Raw genomic sequence first — 21,588 nt, 5'->3', positions numbered from 1 at the left:
CAAAATACAGTAAAACAGCAACGATGAGAAATATTAATACAATTTAACATAACTTGTTTTCTATATTTAAAAATGTAATTTATTCTTGTTTTGGTCTGCAAGAATAATTTCTTATTATGACCAATGTTGAAAACAGTTGTGCTTCCTAATATATTTGTGACTTTGATAAAAAAAAAAAAAAAATCTGGATTCTTTGATAAACAGAACATTTGGATCAATTTAATGCATCCTTGCTGAATAAAAGTATTAATTCCTTAAAAATAAAAATACTACCCTAATACTTTTGAACATCAATGTACATTGAATCATAAAGCATTAAACTGCACTGAATTCATTGACAGGCAATTGTTTGTTAAAGTCTTATTCTATTCATTATTGCTTTTGTCTGGAAATTTCCAAGCATTAAAAGCTATGTATATCATTATTTCCCCTGTTGATTCATACATTTATCTGTTTACACCTTCTCATCCACTGACAATAAGCTGGCTGATGTGTGAAGGCAGGGTGTAGAGGATGAGGAAGAGGAAGACGCCAAGGATAACCAAAATGATCAAGGCAATGATGTACTTCTTGTACTTCTTCCAGATAAAGAACACAAAGGTCTTCAACGGGTTCACAAACCAGTTGAAGGATGTCTTGGGGCGGCTTAAGGAAAAAAAAAAACATATTTATGTAGCACATTTTGATAGATACACAATAAAAATAAAAAGATGCAAACTAATATGAATATACATGCATAGATCGCTTTAGTCCCTTACTTTGGTTTGTCCAGAGGTTCAGGTTCTTTGCGTGCCTTTCCCACAGGGTTCTTCTCAGCTTCTTCAGGTGTCACTAGATGAAACTCTGCCTCCACTTTACCCTGAAAACCACATTAATGAATAAAGAGTCTGACGTGTTACCACATTCATTTTACCTCAGTGTTAGTGCACTGACGAAGTGCTTGTACCATTAGGAGGAAGGTGTTCCCACTGTTGTCCACAAACTGCAGATCTTCGGGTTTCATTTGGCTACGCTTGCTTGCCTTCTTTTTCTTCTTCTTCTTGTTTTTCTTCTCTTGTTCAGCCTCCCTCTCCTCTCTCTCGATGTCCTCTTGGCTCTTTAGTTTGATGAGCGGCCACCAGCCTTTCATCCTCTTGCTGCGGAAGATGGAGAAGCGAGGGCCAGCCTTGTCTTTGGCCATCTTGATGCTGCATTGCTCGCAGGATTTTGCAGCACGGACCATATCGCTTAAACGCAACTCTATGGATCCTGGCCACAACAGTTGGAAAGGAATTCATGTTTTTACTTACTAACTAGAAAATGTGATTAGATTTCATATATGAACCCTTGACTAGTAACTAAAACCACTAACCTAAGAAGTCATTGGAGCCGATGCGGTCATAATCCCAGACCTGCAGCACTAGAACAGCCGGCTGGCGGAATTCAGTCTCCTCAAGGGCGAATAGGGACTCCTTCTTCTTGTAGATGACCTCCTTCTCCGTGGGAAGATAGTCAAAGTGAAAGACAAAGCGCCAGTTGAAATTGCCTTCACCAGTGAGGGAATTAAAATGCACATCCGTCTCCTGTTTCTCATCTTCCAGACCTTTAATCCAGCTGGTGAATGTAAAAATAATATTGCTTTTTATTCCAGAATGCCGTTTAGTTTGAGGTCGGAAATAATTTTTAAATGTTTTTTATTTAGTTTATTATGGTCATCAAGGCTGCATTTATTTGTAAAACACAGTAAAACAGTAATACTGTGAAATATTTTTACTAATTAAAATAACTTTTTCATATAATATATAATATATATTTTAAATCCAATGTATATTTAATGTTTTTTAAACTTAACATTTCTGCACTTCTACTTTTGATTAACTGAATGCATCCATGCAGAATATTTATATTAATTTATTTATTTTATATATAAATATTATTATAGAATTTTAAATGGAATAGAGAAATTTAAAGCAGTATCGAAGAAACTTTAGTTCATTTCTTGTGTATTCTCACCCTTTAACGTAGATGTCACTTGATGGCTCTCCGGTGAAAGGATTGACATCATCCAGTACGACATCGTCAGTATTCCAGATGATCACACGCAGCTCATAACTAGAAACATGGGGATACATTTTCTTGCAGGAAGAAATCTCCAAATCTTTAATTCTCTACATGAAGTCTGTGGTCTCCTGATTACCTCTCTGGAAGTCTAGGTTTGATGTTAACAGGTGGTGGAGGAGGTACATCCACAGGAAACATGTCAATCCACATGTGAACATAACCCTGTCTCGTCAAAGACAAATGCATCAGAAAATATGTTGCATCTACATGGAGTACAATGGTTTGTCCCAGTTTGCATACTTGTGCCATTTTTATTATAAATGATGTGATTAGTGTGCTCGCTGAAAATTCCAAAAAGACAAAGTGTACTTCAAATGCCCAGATGATACACTTATTTAACTGAAGTGAACTGTTGCAGCTTTAATGACATTCTGAAATGAGACGGGCTGTCAGACTCTGATGTTGGGTGAGAAAAATAACCTTACATAATTCATACACAACAGTACATAGTGCATATAATAACTGTATAGTATACAATGCATCATTTGGGACACAACTTCATTTGATGGTTTGATCCAAGCTAAATGGCTTTGGCTAGGACTAATCAGTCATTGTGTGTGTGCGATGCAGTCTGACCTGAGGGAGGCCTGGCTTTTCCGCATTAAGCAGTGAGCGAACCTCCACATGCTCAGGAACCAGAGGACACGCTCCCTCACTGAACTCTCTCATATCCTTCCAGCGCTGCAGGACACTCAGAGCTTTATGCTCATCCAGCTCTGCGTAGTCTTCCTCTGTCTTCTTATTCTTCTTCAGCAACTCTGCAGCACCAAAGTCTCATATTAATAAACAAGTATTCCATATAAGAGTACAAGTATATGTATACGTATTAAAAAAAAACTAAATAAAAAAAATACATAGAATATAGAATATTTCACAAATTCATATTACCAATTTGTAGAAATGTGACAAATGTCTTAGTTCAAGGTTGTGAAATAATAAAAGGATATGGATATTTTTTGTATAACTCTTTGTATTACATGAAGTTGCTTTATAATCTTTATTTTCTATGAATAAAATTATATTCCTACCTTCTGGAAAAGCCTCATTGGGAACTTTGAAGATCTTGTTGAGAACTTTAATTTCAGACTCCCTGTACTCTGGAGATGGAATCCCATTTTTGCGGCAAAGCTCCAATAATATCGCAGTGGGTTTCTTGGCATCTCTCCATTTATTATAGCCATCCCTGAAATCACAAGACAGTCTAATATGATTTAACCTGCAGAGAGTCAAATGAAAATCAGGCCACGAAACGCTTGATTTCTCCCAGTCGCTGATATGTGGCAGCTGCTTGTCGAATATTAGTTTAAAGCAGTCGATGAGCCTCAAAGAAATTCTGATGATGATGTAGATAATAATGACAATGACAGCAGTGGTTCACGACAAATATAATAATACTAATCATCATTATAAATATTATCACCACCATCATCACAGACTAAAACCATTACCCACGTATCATAATGAAGGGCCAGGCCACACCCGGCGCGGTGGCGGCTGTAGAAACGGTTCTCCAGGTCCACACGGGTCTCACCGATCAGGTCATCAGAGCCCACAAGATCGTGGTCAAACACAAATAGTGTGAGCTCTGTCTCCAGGGGGAAAGACACGGTCAATTCGAACACTCTGTGGGGAGATGCAAGCTCAGCATTTCAAATCAGCAATCAAATCTGAGAACAAGATCATAGATTAAGCATCTTTAACTCAAATCACGCTAAACAACTATAATTTTCAATGTGCATGTGGCCTCAAGAGTGAAAAATACAGCCTAAGCCTCTATGAGAAATGCAATTAAATGTTTCATTCTTATAGCCGCCATACTGAATGTTGTGAACATACAACACTTACTCTCCAAACACTGGGTTCAGTTGTTTGGGAATGTAGCGCTCTTTGCTGTCCATTTGCTGTTGCCCGACTTTTACCACCACATAGGGGTCTGCCTTTCCATTCGGGTCTGTGGGTGCCAGATTGGTTGCCTTGGGGTTCACAAGAAAAACGCATGAACTGTTCAAATTCGGATTTAATGCACAGAAAATATAAGGGGAAATGATGAATCCATTTAAAACCATTTAACATTTTTCTCATTATTGTGTAATTTGACACATGCAGGACTATTTATCTGCAAAAAATGACTGGAGAAATCTGGCATAGATCACTAGAGAGACAGAGAGAAGTCTGATGTTTCACTGGATAATCAAGTTGTGAGGTCAAAAAAACAAAAATGACTGGAGAAGAGAAACATGCATGAATGAATCGTTCATAATAAGATCAATTACATGCATTCAAACTGACTTCAGAGACAAAATGACAACATTTGACTTTCCGCTCATACATTTAAATTAATCTAAAATCTAAAATGTTCCTGTCCACTCTTCTCTACTAACTGTGCAGAATATGTAAAAAAAAAAAAAAGGATTTTTTTTTTAACAACTGATACCCACTTTTACTACATACACTCTCACAAGGACTTTGATGGGTGTATTTTTGGGTATTCCATTAGTGATCTGACAGTCTGCATCCTCGTCTTCAGGAGCGATGGGGTACATCAGAAACGACCCCTGCAATGAAGCACAGCTCTGCTTTAACCTCAATTTTTTCATGCATGCTGTCACACTGTTGATCCAATGCATGAGAGCTTCCCAAAATGCACATCTCACCTTGTATTTACCCATATATCTCGTACTTTCATCTTCCTCTTCATCTTCCAGGCTGGATTTGCCTTTGTAGACAGTAAATATGTGCAACCAGTCCATGAACTGACTGAATTCGTTTTCTAGTTCAGACTTGTACAGCTGGTGAATTAAAAAAAAAAATTAAAAAGAAAAGAAAAAGGACAGAAAATGTATATTGCAAATACTGCAAATAGTGTAAGAGGGCTGAAGAGCAGAAATAAAACACTGTATTGAAAGAAATAAAATGATTGCAGTTTGAAGAACATTTCAAACCTGTATGGTGGCAATTGTCTTCCTCTTTGGAGCAGGCGGCTCTATTTCAATCACAGCATCATCATCCTCTGCCTCTAGTGCTGACATGCTCAGTGGAGCACCATCTGAAGAATGTGACATTACATTGATGCTTTGAAATACGTTTAGTCCTAAGCATCCAAAAGCAGAAGATGTGGTCACTTAGGTCACACTAAAAATGTGTGCCCAAACTGAGTGACATCCACAAACATATTACACTAAAACTGTCTCAGAAGTCATTTCACTTTCAATCAGCCCATAGCTGATTTATACTGCATGAAGTAATTTACTTTTAGATTCACACAGGTATCCTCAAAGAGTAACCACAGGCTCATCTCTTGTTCAACTACATTGGGTATTTTGTTATGTAATGTATTTGACAATCCATTTCTATGTATGGATTAAGTGCACAAATATATTTTGAGGTGTCTGTTTGATTGATTTTATTCAGAGTTCTGAATTCGTTTTGTGGTTATGCTACTCTTAATTGAGAAGCTGGCAAATTTAGTGATATAAGAGACGGAAGTCTTTATGAATGAGTCATTGATTAATTCACTCAACTGATTTGTTCAAAATTGCTGATTCATTTAAAATCATAGTAACAATTAAATCATCCAGAGTTTAAAATACCTCCATCTTGTCCATCTTCCAAATCATCCTCTTTCTCCTCCTGAAGAAGACATGGAAACAAGACTTTAACATGTTGGGAAAACCAATAAGACACATTGTTAAGACACAAAATAGGCCTAAGTGATCACCTGTTTTTCAAGTTCAGCCAGTGATGCATAATATTTAGACCACCAATCAAGCTCCTCCTTTTCTGGTGGCTCCTCCTCTAGCTCCTCCTCTTTTTTAATAACCTTTTTGATTGGAGACTGAAAGCACATTTTTCCACAATACATTAATTTAAAAAATACAATTAATTTACTCATTCCAAACCTTGAATTTGTGAGCGGACTGTAACAATCTGCACATGAACATGGATTTTTAAAAGCCAAATGCACACACTCGTGATTGAAAGCATCCCATTTGGATGTCAGCAGGGGTCTTGGCTATGCAGTGACTGCCCAATTAATCAGAGTGATCTAACAGCAGGAGATCAAACTGCCACAGGAACACATTTCACTGTGCTCAACAAACCAGCAGATTCACACCATAATCAACAGGTTAATGGGTGCAAAGGGCTTCACATTTAATAACTGCAGACTGTGGATGGGTAAAAACATGTGCACCAAGTACTCATTACGAGCTATTCTAAACATCCCAAAGCAGCCAACTAACGTCACTGCACCCAGGCTAGATACCCCACGACCACATGGCAGCTGAATGTGGCTGAATGAAAGTGTTTGCAAGATCTCTGAAAAACTGGGGGGAGATTGCAGATATCATCTTTAAACGCTGAAGAAAGCATTCATTCTTATGGACTGAAAAATACAGAGAATGAAACTTACCATGACTACGTTAAGAGGATTAATAGGAATTTTGCTATGCTTCATAGGAAGTCCTCCCAAATCCATGGTGATCACTGTAGTTAGAGGAGTGGTCTTCTGGGGAGGCTTCTTCTCTAAAACTGTGAACGAATGTTTAGGAATGTTCTATATTAAAATATATTAAAAGCTACAGTCTACAACAGTGACCACATTTAGATGTGCAAAAACATATACATTTTTTTTTCAAAGAAGTCCCTCATGCTCACCAAGGCTGCAATTATTTGATCAATAATAGTAAAAACAGTATTATTATGAAATATTATTCAAATTGACATGTAATGTAGTCATGTTATTTAGAGCATTCACTGTTAAATTCACAGGGCCAAATGAATGCAAATATGAATGCAAAAGACGGTTGCTTTGAATAAAAATGTATTGAAACAATCAGACTTTACAAATAATATAAGAGTGCTGTAAGAGTTCTCATTAGCTTTCATTTTGCAATTCATTGGAAGTAATTATTGTGTGTTGCTGTAAAGAGCATACATGAGACATGAGTTAATTGAATTCATGTGCAAAATACTCAGTTAACCAAACAAGTCCTATCTTCTGAAGTTTTTAAAAAAACCTCAACCAGAATATAGGATTTTAACAAGAAGAGTGTGCATATAAATGTTGTCAGAGTCTTTTCTCATTTCAACAAAGTGTCATGCCATTCTAGTTTATAAAGAAAAAGAATGTGGTGCACTTTTGAAAGCTAATTATTTATGTACACATGTCAGGACATATCATAAATGCTTTATATTTGGACCACAAACATGAGTTATAGAAGGTTCCATACCCTCGGGCTCCTCCTCCTCATCTTTCCACTCCTCTTGGTCCCTGGGACCAAATTGCACAATGTTTTGGACCACGTGAGTTCCCACCAGGACCAGCCTCCCGAAAGCCCTTTGCTCCATTACGAAGATGGTAAGAGGAGGATGCAGATAGACAAGCTCTGGAAGTTCCTGAGGACACACGACCAGTTATGAGCTACTGTGCAATAAAAGCAAGTTGTAATAATTCATATTAAATCATCTTCATCAAATATTTAAAAGTTTTAAAGGTTTACTAAAATCTTAAATATCAAATTATTGGCAAAAGGCATCACCAAACAGTCAGAAATAAATACCTATTACTAACAAAGACATGCACTGACTGCATATTGTGCGATGAATCATTCTAAAGAAGACATCAGTCTCAACAGCAGCCTGAATCTCACCTGCTTTGCTTTTTAACTTAGTAACTCTGAGACAGGAGATGAGATCAAAGCTTGTATGGGACGTATGTTCTCAACACAGCTCTTGAGATAAGGTCTAATACTTTGAAAAGAGGAATTCTTACAACATCAAAGTGTTTAACCACATCATTGAAGTTGGGATTCAGCTTGTAGCTCTGAATTTCCTCCGACTCGATCATCTGGCCCGCACACTCAATCTTCACTTGAGGCCGCTCCACTTCAAACAGGTTGACCCTTTTCAGGTCCCTCAGGCCCCAGTACAGCACCTGCCGTTTAATGGGATGAGTTCAAAACACTGTAGCCACGAACTAAACCAGTCAGCTGGCAAACTTGTGCAGGAGGTCAATACATGCTGCTATTTGAAACGCTCTCGGGAAATGATTTATGGACACATCTGAATAATCAATCTGTTCTTAAGCATTTAAGACCTTAAAATGTTGATGTTAAATAAAACTCTTGTGATTTTGATTCACTTTATATCTGTTCAAGGTTGTACCTCTATTCTGTATTTCCTGAGCACAGGGCGAACACCCTCAGGGATAATATAATAGCTTTCTTCTTCAATGTACTGTGGTTCCTTGGGGTCAACATCCAGTGGCAGAGCTGGCTGAGATGGATTCAGAGCACACAAACGTGACATTTAAAAGGCATATTTTAAGACTTACAGCTAGAGGCTACATGCACTGATCTATGTTGTACATAAGAGACTACTTTTAAAAGCATTAAATATTTGAATATACATCCTTCTATTAATTCAGATGTATAAAGCTGTTCTCTAACAGACAAATGAACGCTTTAAGCCATGTCTATACTGTCTTTTGCAGTGAAAATCCATAAGAAAAACCAGAGTCCCACCTCTCCAAAGCTCGAGTAATCCAACTCGATGAGCTCAAGAGCTGCCAGAATTTCACCAGCTTTGCTCTTGCCTTTTGTGATCTCAAAAAACTGCAGCTGGGGTTTTTTATAGGGCTCTTCCACAAACTTCAACTCCGGCTTTGCAAATGCACAACCAAGGGCTTGTGGACTGCCCTGTTGTAACATTCAGATGTACCACAAAAAGCTATTAAATGCATTCCACTGTATAATAAACATTCATAAGTGTGACTTTTAGTATTCAAGACTATTAATAAACATTACATATCGTCTAACTGTATATAGTATATAAGCACACTTTCTAAAAAGGAATAATCAATGTGCTATAACATTAACATGGTGCATCTTTATTATTATTATTTTTGGCATTTACAGTTGATTCATAGATTATATCATTCCAAAACAGTTGACGCATTAAAAACTGTCGCTCACTAGTTTGTTGTAGTCATAAATTTTGATGATGACCACAGGAGGGTCTTCTCTGTACTCATCCTTACTGCCCTCCATCAGAACCTGATCATAAAGGAGTAACTCAGACCACGTCGGGGACAGAGTTTCTTCCATCACCTAGAAAGAAAACAATCTTTTAAACATCTCTGAGACACAAAATTGAAATTTCAGATCCCACTGCATTTAACAGACTTAAAAATCCAACGTTAGTTTGCATATAGTGCTTTTTATTGAGGACAGAGAATAAAATGAACTTATGGGTTAATATATGTGAGACCCACCCGTGTGACCTGACACTGTGTGCTGAACACAACCTTGGCAAAGGGGTCGGACAGTCCATTGTCATCAGCTGCAATAATGCCACGCGCTTGATAAATGTGAGCACGTAGCTGGAAATAACGACTGTCTGGAGGAAAGGACAAGTAAAAAAAAATTCAAATGTCATCCAAATCAAAATATATTGGTTTTCAAAGCGGTCCGAGACAAATTATGGAGCATATCAAGATGTTTGTAAAGTGAATCAAATGAAAGCACCTTCTACTGCTAATTTGGTGGGAGGCATGTTACGGGGGATTGATTGACCAGATGTCGCCTCTTCGTAAACGGGTCTAAACTCTGCTGGAAGGCTGGTGACACAGTTTTTTGCGTACTTTATGATTCCAAGCCACATATATACTTCCAGTTTGGCAAAGATTTCCCCCACTGGTCCTCCGGGGGTCTATAGAAAAATGAATACAAAAATGAATAAAAAAAAATAAGCATCACATACAGTACTGTTTAAAAGTGGTGGGCAAGATTTTTTTTAATGCATTTGAACGAATGCATTTATCTTATCAAAAATACAGTAAAAACTATTACATTGTTAAATATTATTATAGCTTAAAATAAATGTTTTATTTGAATATATTACAAAATAGAATTTATTTTTGTGATGGCAAATCTGACATTATTCCAGTCTTCGGTGTCAAAAGATCCTTCAGAAATTATTAGATAAGTTAATTTAGTGCTCACTAAAACTTTCTTATTTTTATCAGTGTAGAAAACAGCTGTGCTACTTATTATTTTTGTGTAAACAGCAATTCTTTGATGAATAGAAAGTCTGAAAAAAAAATTCTTTAAAATAAAATAAAAATCTCACTGATTGTATGTTGACGTATGTTTTTATGTATGTTTATGCATCAACAAAAATCACAATAATAAACAATAGAAATAAACAATATTTTGCTAAATCTAAGCTAGTTTGAAAACTGGATTGGACAGAGCAAGATTTTGCAATAAAGAGTATGAAGTAGGAATGCACCTTCATGTACACAGTAGTGATTTTCCCACAGTCTTTCCCCTTCTCTTCCTCCACCAGTGAGAAGAGGATGGAGTGTGCAGGGATCCTGGCGTAGGCCACTCGCCTCCCTCCACTCAACATCCACAAAAACACGTCAGGCAGAGTGCTCTGAGGCTGCCACATGAAAACACAATCACACTTAAATATAATTCTGCATGCATTTTTATATATGTATTGAGGTAAACAAGAAAACACAGCAAATCTTGATGGCATTACTTCTATTGCCAGAAAGCGGAGCCTCTTTGCAATATTCTTGAGATCTGCTAGTCTGTCTTTAACCGTATTTCTGGTGACTCTCTTTCTCACTCTCAGGGCCTTCTTTGCCAGCAAAACCTGCAATTCATTTCTGTTAGTGGATACAACTATATTATCAATCAATGTACCAAAATCAATACAGTCACTCACAATGTTCCTTTTGATGAGCCCCACACGGCACTTATCCAGGGTGTTTTGACGAGCATTCCTCTTCCTGTCTAAGTTACTGTTGTACTGACTAAAAGCAGACGAGAACAAGCTTTCTATTATCTAGACTGTACTATGTACGAAACAGTTGTAGCAAGTGAAATACAGACTCAGTATAATAGTCCTGCAAATGTGTCTTACTGGCAAGTGGAAAAGAATTCCAGCAGGACATCCACCAAACGTTCTTTAGCCTTGATTTTTGATCTTTTCAACAGCATCTCCACTTCATCAATGCCATATTCCTTAAAGAATATAGCACACAAATCAAACTCAGAGAATTCAATTTTCTAACAATTAAGTCAAATAGATCCTTTCAGAATGATCATTATTTGTAATTCGACTCATTAGAGACACAGTATTCAGTTTCTGCTCAGTATCACTTGCCAGCCGGTCAGCCATCTTGGACAACCAGTTGCTGTTGTGGAATCGGAAGGTGTGATCCTCAAAGTGGCTCCACACAAAAATGCATGGTTTCTCTCGGAATAAGGGAATGCAACTAAATGATCTGGATGATAAAAAGGATAAAGTTTGCTATCCCTGCATAATCCTGCTGCACCCCACATAACAATAAGCTGTCACCCTTGAGAACTGTTATTTTTTTACCGGTCATATTCAGTGGGCTGCGGTCTCCTGGGTGGAGTGACGGATTTGTCTTGAGGGCCAGGGTTCAGAAGTTCATCTCTCTCTAGCTCATCATCTGATTCCAGCAGCGGCTGTCTGTCCTCGGCCAGATTCTCCTGACTGCCACTCTTCCTGGACTTCACCACATCTGCAGTTTTCCCATAATTCCCTGCGAAGCAGTGGATAGGATAATTAGAAATAAGTTTCAATATAAATAATAGATGAAAAGTATTGCTAAAACGAAAATAAAATTAAGGTTTACAGAAATATTAAGCAAAAAAAAAAATGAATACAATTACAAAAACACATAAAATTACTAATCTACAATAAAAACTAAAAACATAAAAACATAATACTAAAATAACACTGCTGTGAAGGCCACTGTTGTTTGAGCAGCTTATACTGAAACAGCTGTTTGCATTAAGTGCCACAGGATATGACATTATGAGATTAAACAGTCCAGTCTTACCTATGGACAGCTCAAATGTGACGGGTTTGGAGCCAATACAAGGATCTACCATTGTTACTTCAAAGAAGGATGCAAACAACAAAAATTCATCCTTCTCTCCAGTGAAATTCTGCATGAGGAAACAATGGATACACCACTGATTAAACAGTATATGTAATAATGATGGTTTCTAACATTAGCACAATCGTGAGTGTGATATTACTTTTCTACAACAGTTCAGTAAACAAGAAATGAACATTGTAGACACAATATTGGCAATTATTTTGTCTATTTTTCTCAAAGCAACACACAGTAGTGAATGATTCAATATTTTTTAACAAATCGAGAGAATTATTCAATGGCTTAAAGACAGCCCATTTGTTTGTTTGTTACTTGTACTTGTGAGTTCTGTCATGTAATGCTGCTCAGCCAATCAAATTTGAAATAGTTTAATCGGAAATAGTACATGGTAGACAGTTTTCTCTCCTAGCAGGAAAACTAGGTTACTGACCTCAGGAAGAGGGTGGACATCTTCCACTTCCACAGTAACGGCAGCTGGTACCTCAGCGCCGACATCTTCAGACTCGGCGGCAGGCCCACTGGGACTCGGCATTGCTGAATAAAAGCATTCTCTATAAGTGATTAGAGCGCTAGAACATTTTTAAACATGTCTCTGTGTGTAAGAATCTATAACTCAAAGGACACACAGTATGTGATCAAATCTTACATTACATACTTACATGAAAATGAGCTATTTCTGCACCACTAATGACAAACAAGTTACTATATAAATATATATGTGTGTGTGTGTGTGTGTGTGTCTGTATAAACCCTTGTTTCTTAATATTCATCCGGGTAAACACACACAGTATTAAGAAACCAGGGTCCAAATACATTTGAATGCGGTTATTTTAATAATTTCAGCTATTTTTTTGGTCTTGTGGATTAAACGTAAAATGTAAAATATCTTACTCAGGACAGTACTAAATAAAAAAATAACATGCATTTTGTATGATCTCTCTTATTTTGTGGCAGTGGCACTGTATGTGTGTGCACATTTTCTTAGTATATATTTTGATACTACCTTCTTTGCCTCCTGTCTTCTCCTTGGACTTTCGACTCTTGCGTTTAAGAGTAAGCCTGCTCATTTTGCTTTTCACATTCGCAAAGTTCTTACTCTCTGTCACCGCAACTGTAGGAGAGGAATAAACCTCCACACTCAGCGAGAGCAGTATTCTGCCTCTATAGAAGATCCCTTCACTCAGACCTTCATTAAGATCTCTGTGGATGTCTCTCAGCGTGGAGTTTTGAGGAGAGCCATAGAGATTGACCCAAGTAGGGCCAAAGGTGGGATTGAAACCTGATGGATGGAGGAAAGAGACAAAGGTAGAAGTGTTTAAATAGGGATTGAAACCTAAATGAGGATGCGGAGACATGACTGGGAGATTCAAAAATGCATTTGTACTTGAAATGACAGTCCACAAAAAATATTAATTCTCTAATTATTTACTGACCCTCATGAAATCCAAACCTGTATGATTGTCTTTCTTCTGTGGAACACAAAAGAATATATTTTGACAAATACCAACCAAAAAGATTCATTTTTTCATTGACTGAAGCCAATGGGAAATGCAACTATTTGTGGATAATATTCTTCATAATATATTCTTTTGTGTTCCACATCAGGAAAAAGTCATACAGGTTTGAAATAACGTTAGGGGGAGTAAATGAAGACAGAATTTACATTTTTTGGGTGACCTTACATTTGTCATTCATCGAAACTGACCATTTCGGTTGGGATTGGAGATTTGAAGCAGGTCCAGGAAGTGTGTTGCCACAGCCACATCTCCAATGTTGGCATCATCCAGGATCTGGATCTTGATTCTTCGAGCAAGAGGAGGAAACTGCTCAATGAAGGATATCTGTTCATTCCACTCAGGAGCATTGGTGTTGCTGTCTACTGATGTTTCCCCCTGCCAAACATGTACATTTGTTAGTTTTCTTACAATTTTATTGCATTTTTATATGAAAAAAAATCAGATATTTTTACATTTTATTTTTCATTTTTCACAGTATTATACCATATACTTAATTTAGTTGACTGAATTTAATGATACACAGTAGCTGTATGTAATGTGTCACATTAATGGGAACAGAGAGTTTGAGGTTTGGCTCTTGACTCCGCTTGAACTTTCATCGATAAGATCTGCTCTGACATCATAACAATTTATTTTGAGCTGAAGTGTTTGCCAATACCCTGTGTGGTAAGCCGTTCAAATACTGACGGCACCTCAGCCCATTTAACAAACAAAACCACCGTCAGGGTGTGCATGTTTGTATGTCCCTTGACTAAAGTGTTATTTAACATAGGAATTATAGAAACATTATAGGATTTTTTTGACTGTTTAAATAGTACCATCAAGCCATGTATCAAAGAAAAAAATGCAACCTAACACATTGTGAGAGGGACTTAGTTCTTCCTGCTTGAACATTTGTGTTAGAAATACTCTCAACAAAACATCTAATTCATAGTTAGACTAAAAGAAAATCACCTGCTGGCCAGCGAACATGACCTGAACATAAGGATCAAGGAAAACCTTCTTGTCTCTCATTATCTTCCCCATGAAACCTGAATTCATGCTGGGTAAACCTTCAGCTCTGAAGATCTTCAGGACAAACTTTGCCCAAGGACGTTCTGAAGGCATCCTCTTTGGCAGGAGAAGGTTCCTACATGTCACATAAAAATGTACCAAAGTAAATTAGGCTTCAGATCCCAAAAAGTGTCATTTTAACATAAGGCAAGCTCTTACTTTTCAATGTCATCATTCTGGCTGCCAGCTGGTGCCAGGCTGACCATACCCATGGGGTCACCTTTCATAACCACACTCACTGTGCACTTCACATAGCCTTTAATTCCCGACCGGGTGTCTTTTGGGTCAGTAAGTGGGGCCCATTTCTGGTAGAAACGGTGATCTGTGAGATATACTGCTGTGTTAAGTTGTTGTAATGATCAATGTTTCTAAGTAAACCTATAATCACTTTTTTTTTTACCACCGGTGATGAGTTAATTATCACCATTAAAATGTCTAGGGAATGTTTTTATCATTTTACCAATGAAATGAACTTTCAACTCCTTTATTTTTACTTGAGCTGAGTGTATCAAAGCTTGCAATGAGCACTTTTTGATTCTTAAACCGGGGTTTATCTCAGTTTACCTGGCTGCTGATATACTGTGCTGATGTCGATCTTAAAGGTTCCTATGTGGGTCATCATAAAGGCAAGGATTTTCTTATGAACCACCTAAAATATAAGAAACATGTATTTGCATTCAGAATTTGTTTCACTTTTCACATGTGCATAATCAGTTATTAGGGAAACTTTAAACAGTGCATTAAAGCCATTTTAGTTGCAACATATGCAAGAAACATACGTAAGTCCATTTAAATCATTCTTAAATACTTTTTTTTTAAAAATATATATCTCTTTAATTGATGGTGTCTCTGCCAATACTTACAGAAATCTGAATCACTTTATCAAAGAGCACATCTTGTGTCTCTTGGAATTCAAACATGAAGTTCTTAAAGACAAAAACAGAGAAACAAAACAAATCAGAAGTTCTGCTTAAAGCTTTAGATGCTTTAGATGCCAAGTTCTTTGCAAGCAGTTACCTCATTGTAAAATGGACAGTTGGTAGACTTCTGAGTAGCTGTGTGCTTTTTCTCATCTCCAATAGTCACATACACTGCTGGGTTGATGTTCACCCCAACCAGTTTCTGAGCTTCAATCACATTTACATTCACCTGAGGGAAAAAGAGTGTTTAAACCTACTTGATTCTCATCAAACAGAGTCGGTGAAATCAGTAGGCCTCCATTTAATTGCTTTACCTGGAAAGACTTCACTTTAGGTGTGACGGCAAGCTCATGCTTTGCTATAGCCCTGCAACGGCTACACACAGAAACAAAGCCGTGAGTTATAACAGTATAACTATAATCAAACTCATTACCCTATGATTCAATTTCAAATATGGGAATTACATGACGGGTCATTTTTTATAATATAATGTGTGATGTAGTGCATTACATTGCATTGCAAAACAATAGTTTTTTCTTTATGGTATAGTGCCATGTACTATACTAAAACGTAATGCACCTTAAAATGGGAGTGAATGTCACATTGGCACATTCAATATCTGCAAAGTCATAATCATCATCATAGTCATCTTCATCTTCGTCTCCTTTCTCTTCGTCAGTTTTCAAAAGACTGCGACCGATCATTCTCGTCTCACGGTCCAGCTGCTGGGGACGCAGGCTGTCTGAAGAACTACAAATTATTGAACATATAGGAGTGAATTCCATGAATAAAGGATATGAAAATGTAAATGAGTTGCATGCGCTTAAGATGTCCTTACTTTGCTTCCATAAAGCCTGTGTTCCTGATGACAAGCTCTGAGCTGACATAGAATACAGAGAATTATGAAATGAATGAAACCAAATATACATCCATCCAAAAAATTAAGTATGGAAAGAAAACAGGAAGGAATAATGGATGGATGGAAGGAAGAAATAAAGCAAGGAAAAAAGGGAGAAAGGATGCATGGGAGGAAGGTGGGACAGAAGGAAGGAAGAACAGATGAAAGGAAGAAAGAACGAAAAGAAATGGAAGGATGGACAGAATGAAGGAATGATAGATGGATGGAAGGAAGAAAGAAATGAATAATATATGTAAGTAAAGTAAGAAAGATGAATGGAAAGGAAGATTGAAGGGAAGAAAAAGGGAATGAAGGAAGAATGGATGTAAATAAGGAAAGAAAAAATTAGAATGGATGTAAGAAAGCAGTGGAAGTAATAAAGGAAGAGAAAAAGGATGGAAGCAGGGAAAGAAGGAAGGAAGAATGAATTAATTAATTGCAGGATGGAAGAAAGGAAGAAAAGAAGGAAGAAAATAAAGGCATGAAGGACAAACAGTAGGAAGAAGGGAAAGAAGGAAAGAAGAATGGACAGAAAAAATAAGAAATATGAAATTGAAAGAAAATAGAGGAAAACAGAGGAAGATGAATAGAAGAAAAGAAGATGGGAAATGGAAGGAAGAATGGATAGATGGATTGGAAAAGATAGAATGTAAAATTTGGAATGGATGGAAGAGGTGGAAATAATAAAGAAGGGAAAATGGATGGAAAGAAGGACAGACAGAATGAAGGAAGAAATGAATGATGGATGGGATGAACATAAAGATGGATTCTGACTCACCCAACAGTGTCCTGTTCTCTGATGAAGTCGTCACTGTCCCATCCGCCTGCAGCCCCCTGAAGAGGGTTGTACTTCACCTCCAGCTCTAAGTAGATCTACAATAAACGCCATCATCACATATCAACACAAAAGAGCTTCAGTCACACCTAACACATTAACAACAAATGATTCAACAATCCTTCACCACGCCAGTGTTAGAATAGCATGAACAGTGTTTGTTTAATGGATGTAAAACAAGTGTGTTAGAGCTGAGAGCAGTTCTTCATTCACTCACATCAGTGAGACTGTGCTGACTGTCTGTGAGGGGCTCACGGAGCAGCAGCTGACCCACAGACACCACATGCTGCAGACTGATCACCAGCCTTCCCAGCAATCTGCACACACACACACACACACACACACACAGCGCTCTTAGTCAATGGACTGAATCGCTTTTGAATACCATTTAGTTAATTTCCCTCTTGTCTTATAATTTATAATGAATACTTTTAGTATGAGGGCCTATTCATGTTCTGACCTGTTGCTGAACATCTTACTGCAGTTGTAGACGCTGATTGACAGAATTTCATCCCTCTCAACCTTCCCATAGTGAGGCCATCTGAAGTGCTAGAGTCACATAAATACACAACAACAGATGTAAAAATAATAATAATAATAAAAAAACGGCACAAACGTTCCTTTATTTCACACAGGCTGAAGGTTTCTTTATTTATTATGGATCTGTAGTCTTGATCTCTCAGCTGCAGCTTGCTCTTAAATACATGGTGCTGCTCGTTTATGAACCCTTTAGAATTTTCTGTATTTCTGCATAAATTTGACTCAAAACATAATCAGAAGTCTGTAAAGTAGACAAAGAGAACTTAAACAAATGAGACATAACATTGTTTTTGTTATTTATTTATTTGAGAAAAATGATCCAGTGTTACATATCTTTGTAGCAAATGCATGTGGATCTCTGCTTTCAGTATCTGGTGTGAGCCTCTTATTGTAACTGCTGATCAGTCAATTTAGCCCATTCCTCAGTACAGAACCACTTCAATTCTGTGGTGTTGGTGGGTTTCCCCCCCCCTATAAACTGCTTGATTCAGGTCCTTCCACAACATTTCAATTGGATTAAAGTCCGGAATTTGACTTGGCCATTCCAAAACATTAACTTTGTCCTCCTTTAACCATTCTTTGGTAGAATGACTTGTGTGCTTGGGGTCGTTGTCTTGCTGCATGACTGACTTTCTCTTGAGATTCAGTTCTCGGACAGATGTCCTGACATTTTCCTTCAGAATTTGCTGGTATAATTCAGAAATCTTTTTTCCATCAATGATGGCAACCTGTCTTGGACCAGATTCAACGAAACAGGACCAAACCATGATACTACCACCACCATGTTTCACAGATGGGATAAGGTTATTATGCTGGAATGCAATGTTTTTTAGTCTTCAAACGTAACACTTTCTCATTTAGACCAAAATTTCTATTTTGGTCTTATCCATCCACAAAACATTTCTTCATTATTCTTCTGGCTCATCCACATGATGTTTAGCAAACTGCAGACGGGAAGCAATGCTCTTTTTGGAGAGCAGTGGCTTTCTCCTTGTGACTTTGTTCAGTGTTCTCCCGCTCTTAAACTTCAACATTAGCCAATGTGAGAAAAGCCTTTATTTACTTAGAAGTTACCCTGGGGTCCTTGGCAACCTCACAGACTATTACACTTCTTGAGTGTTCTTTGTTGGCCAGTCACTCCTGGGGAGGGTAACCGTGGTCTTGAATTTCCTCCATTTGTACACAGTTTGTCTGACTGTGGATTGGTGGAGTCCAAACACTTTAGAGATGGCTTCGTAACGTTTTCTAGCTTGATGAACTCCTTTGTTTGTGCCATGAATCACTTCCACAAACATGACCAAACTTTCCCTGTTCTTTAGATAAAACAGGACACACACTGACACCTGATAGTCATCTCACTGATGAAAACACCTCTGAACAGTAGTTCTCTAGTTTCACCTTTAAATTACAGCTAATCCTAGAGATTCACATACTTTTGCCACTCACAGATATGTCGTATTAGATTATTTTCCTGAATAAATATATTACAATAAAAATATTTTTGTTTGATCTGTCTACTTTCAGGATTTACGTGAAAATCTGATTATGTTTTGGGTCATATTTATCCATAAATATAGAAAATTCTAAAGCGTTCTCAGACTTTCAAGCCGCCGTTTAATTATTTTCAATATAGATGTGGATTTTGTGCTCAAGAGACATTATAAGTGTTAAAAAACGCTTGATACATTTTGATAACCATGATACATTTTAGATTTTTTTTACATTATATATTTTTTGTCACTTTTGATCAGTTTAATGTGTTTTTGCTTTCTTTCAACACTAATAATAATACGAAATGCTTCTTGAGCACCAAATCAGCATATTAAAATGATTTCTGAAGGATCATGTGACACGGAAAACTGGAGTAATAGCTGCCGAAAATTCATTGTAATAAATTACATTTTTAAATATGATAAATAGAAAACTGTTATTTTAAATGGTAACAATATTGCATAATATTGCATAATATTTTTATTGTATTTTTGATCAAATAAATGCAGATTTTGTGACCATAAGGGACCTCTTTCAAAAACATGACAATTCTCTTAATTACTGTACACCAAACTTTTGACCAGCACTTTGTGTGTGTAACTAACAAACTAAACGAATTATCAAATAAGTCATATAAAATCTATAAAATGGTGGTGTTTGTTTTAAAGCTCTATTTTCTTTTCAGTCACTGCATTTCCCATAAATGAAAATCCCAAGCACTTCCTCCTCATAAAGCCAGTGTTGAACATGATTCATCTTCACTCAGATTGAACCACTTTTCTTTCTTGTCCTTCCCACTATTCTAATATCTGTTAGCTTAAGTTAAAGGATAACCTCGTGACAGACCTCTAGTCAAATATTTTAATTTCATTACTGTATCTGAGCTCAGATGTGGTTGTTTACAAGACTCTGGGAATGTTCAAGTGCCTGTGGCAAAGGTGTGGTTAGCATGAAGATTTCCCAACATACACTCTTAAAAATAAAGGTGCTTCTCGATGCCATAGAAGAACCTTTTTGTCTAAATGGTTCCATAAAGAACCTTTAACATCTGAAGAGCCTTTCAATGGTTCTTTCTGGCAAAAGAAGGTTCTCCAGATTATGAAACGGTAAGAAAGAGACCGTTCTTGAAGCATGTGTATTATCCAAAACCACTTCATTATATAAGAATGAGCAGCTGCATTTGATGTTTTCAAATGGCTTGCCAAATTAATTTTGAATAAGTAAAGATTCCCTTAAATTTGAAGTTGGTAAATCAACACTGTGAAAATACACTACTGTTCAAAGGTTTGGTGTGAAATAATACTTTTTACAGCAAGGATCAAAAATGGAGAGTAAAAAAAAATATATATATATATACTATATATATATATATATATATAGTAAAAATAAAATATGTTCTAAGAATCCTGAAAAAAGCACTACCAAAAAATAAAAATAAAATAATAATAAATAAATAATTAAGCAACACAACTGTTTTCAGGAAATGTTTCTTGGGCACCAAATCAGCATATTAGAATGATTTCTGAAGGATCATGTGACACTGCAGACTGGAGAATGATGATGAAATTTCAGTTTTGCCAACACAGAAATATATTTCATTTAAACAGTGAACAGTTATTTAAATTGTAATAATATTTCACAATATGGCATGTTTTTTTTTTGGAAACTGTGTTACCTCATTGAAGATGGCTATATTCTCACACTGAAGGACCCTGGTTTTGTGAGTGAAACCTGGACAGTAAACGATGTTTTAAAAATACAGTCAGCATAGTCAAATAAAAGTCTTGCATATTAATCCTTCGATTATTTCTCACATAATATAGGCTAAACATCTACACATTTCAATACATAGAATATATTCTCCAATCAAACAGACAATATCATATAAAAATAAAAAAAATTCTTAAAACATAGAGCTCACCTCTAAAAGACAATTCCACTTTCCGGTCATATTTCCCTGGCAGGTTATATAACTTCTTTAAAAGGACGGAGATAGACATGGCAAGCACTGCTGTGTTTCTGTGTCTTGTAATCTTGATCCACTGTGTTAGCTTCCAGTAATGTTGGTCTCCATTGTTTTTAAGGTACAAACATGACACTCGAATCTGACTTGCAATAAATATATCCTCAATTAAGCCGCTTTCAAATATCCAAATATGTGGCCTTCAAAGTCATTGTCTGAGCATACAATCCGACATCTTGAGGAACAGCGCTGGAATTCCATCTGAAGGAAAAATCCCAAGGCAGAAGAGGAGTTGTAATATTTACCTATGATAATTTAAAAGTTAACA

The 21,588-nt window shown here is 36.8% G+C and overlaps 1 protein-coding gene across 1 annotated transcript; it reads right to left on the bottom strand.

Annotated features, from left to right (window-relative positions):
* Nucleotides 1-219: 219 nt before the first annotated feature.
* On the bottom strand, nt 220-21,514 carry LOC113095928 (fer-1-like protein 4). Its single transcript, XM_026261273.1, has 46 exons — nt 21,219-21,514; nt 20,973-21,028; nt 17,727-17,815; nt 17,484-17,583; nt 17,210-17,304; nt 16,372-16,413; nt 16,113-16,283; nt 15,848-15,908; nt 15,631-15,762; nt 15,477-15,539; nt 15,178-15,262; nt 14,773-14,935; nt 14,515-14,689; nt 13,749-13,935; nt 13,047-13,322; nt 12,474-12,577; nt 11,984-12,092; nt 11,497-11,683; nt 11,278-11,398; nt 11,035-11,135; nt 10,837-10,924; nt 10,648-10,764; nt 10,393-10,545; nt 9,627-9,810; nt 9,374-9,498; nt 9,075-9,209; nt 8,625-8,798; nt 8,266-8,376; nt 7,874-8,035; nt 7,332-7,497; nt 6,512-6,630; nt 5,819-5,935; nt 5,691-5,730; nt 5,043-5,146; nt 4,755-4,889; nt 4,539-4,655; nt 3,946-4,073; nt 3,553-3,723; nt 3,129-3,283; nt 2,677-2,858; nt 2,177-2,262; nt 1,993-2,091; nt 1,352-1,593; nt 947-1,248; nt 759-859; nt 220-645 (listed from the first exon to the last, which is right to left on the bottom strand). The coding sequence occupies exons 1-46, from the start codon at nt 21,295-21,297 to the stop codon at nt 465-467; spliced, it is 6,090 nt and encodes a 2,029-aa protein (XP_026117058.1). The 5' UTR covers nt 21,298-21,514; the 3' UTR covers nt 220-464.
* Between the last annotated feature and the right edge of the window lie 74 nt (nt 21,515-21,588).

The sequence above is a fragment of the Carassius auratus genome, unplaced genomic scaffold (genome assembly GCF_003368295.1).
Source record: "Carassius auratus strain Wakin unplaced genomic scaffold, ASM336829v1 scaf_tig00215808, whole genome shotgun sequence".
NCBI classification, from domain to species: Eukaryota; Metazoa; Chordata; class Actinopteri; order Cypriniformes; family Cyprinidae; genus Carassius; species Carassius auratus.
The sequence above is the reverse complement of the archived record's forward strand: the minus strand, read 5'-3'. Positions and strand labels throughout refer to the sequence as shown.

Coding starts and splice junctions, on each gene's coding strand:
- LOC113095928 (XM_026261273.1), bottom strand. CDS start 21,297: ATGTCTATCTCCGTCCTTTTAAAGAAGTTATATAACCTGCCAGGGAAA. Junction 9,811..10,392: donor TCACTACTGTGTACATGAAG/GTGCATTCCTAC, acceptor ATTTTTCTATAG/ACCCCCGGAGGACCAGTGGG. Junction 5,147..5,690: donor GGAAGATGGACAAGATGGAG/GTATTTTAAACT, acceptor CACATTCTTCAG/ATGGTGCTCCACTGAGCATG.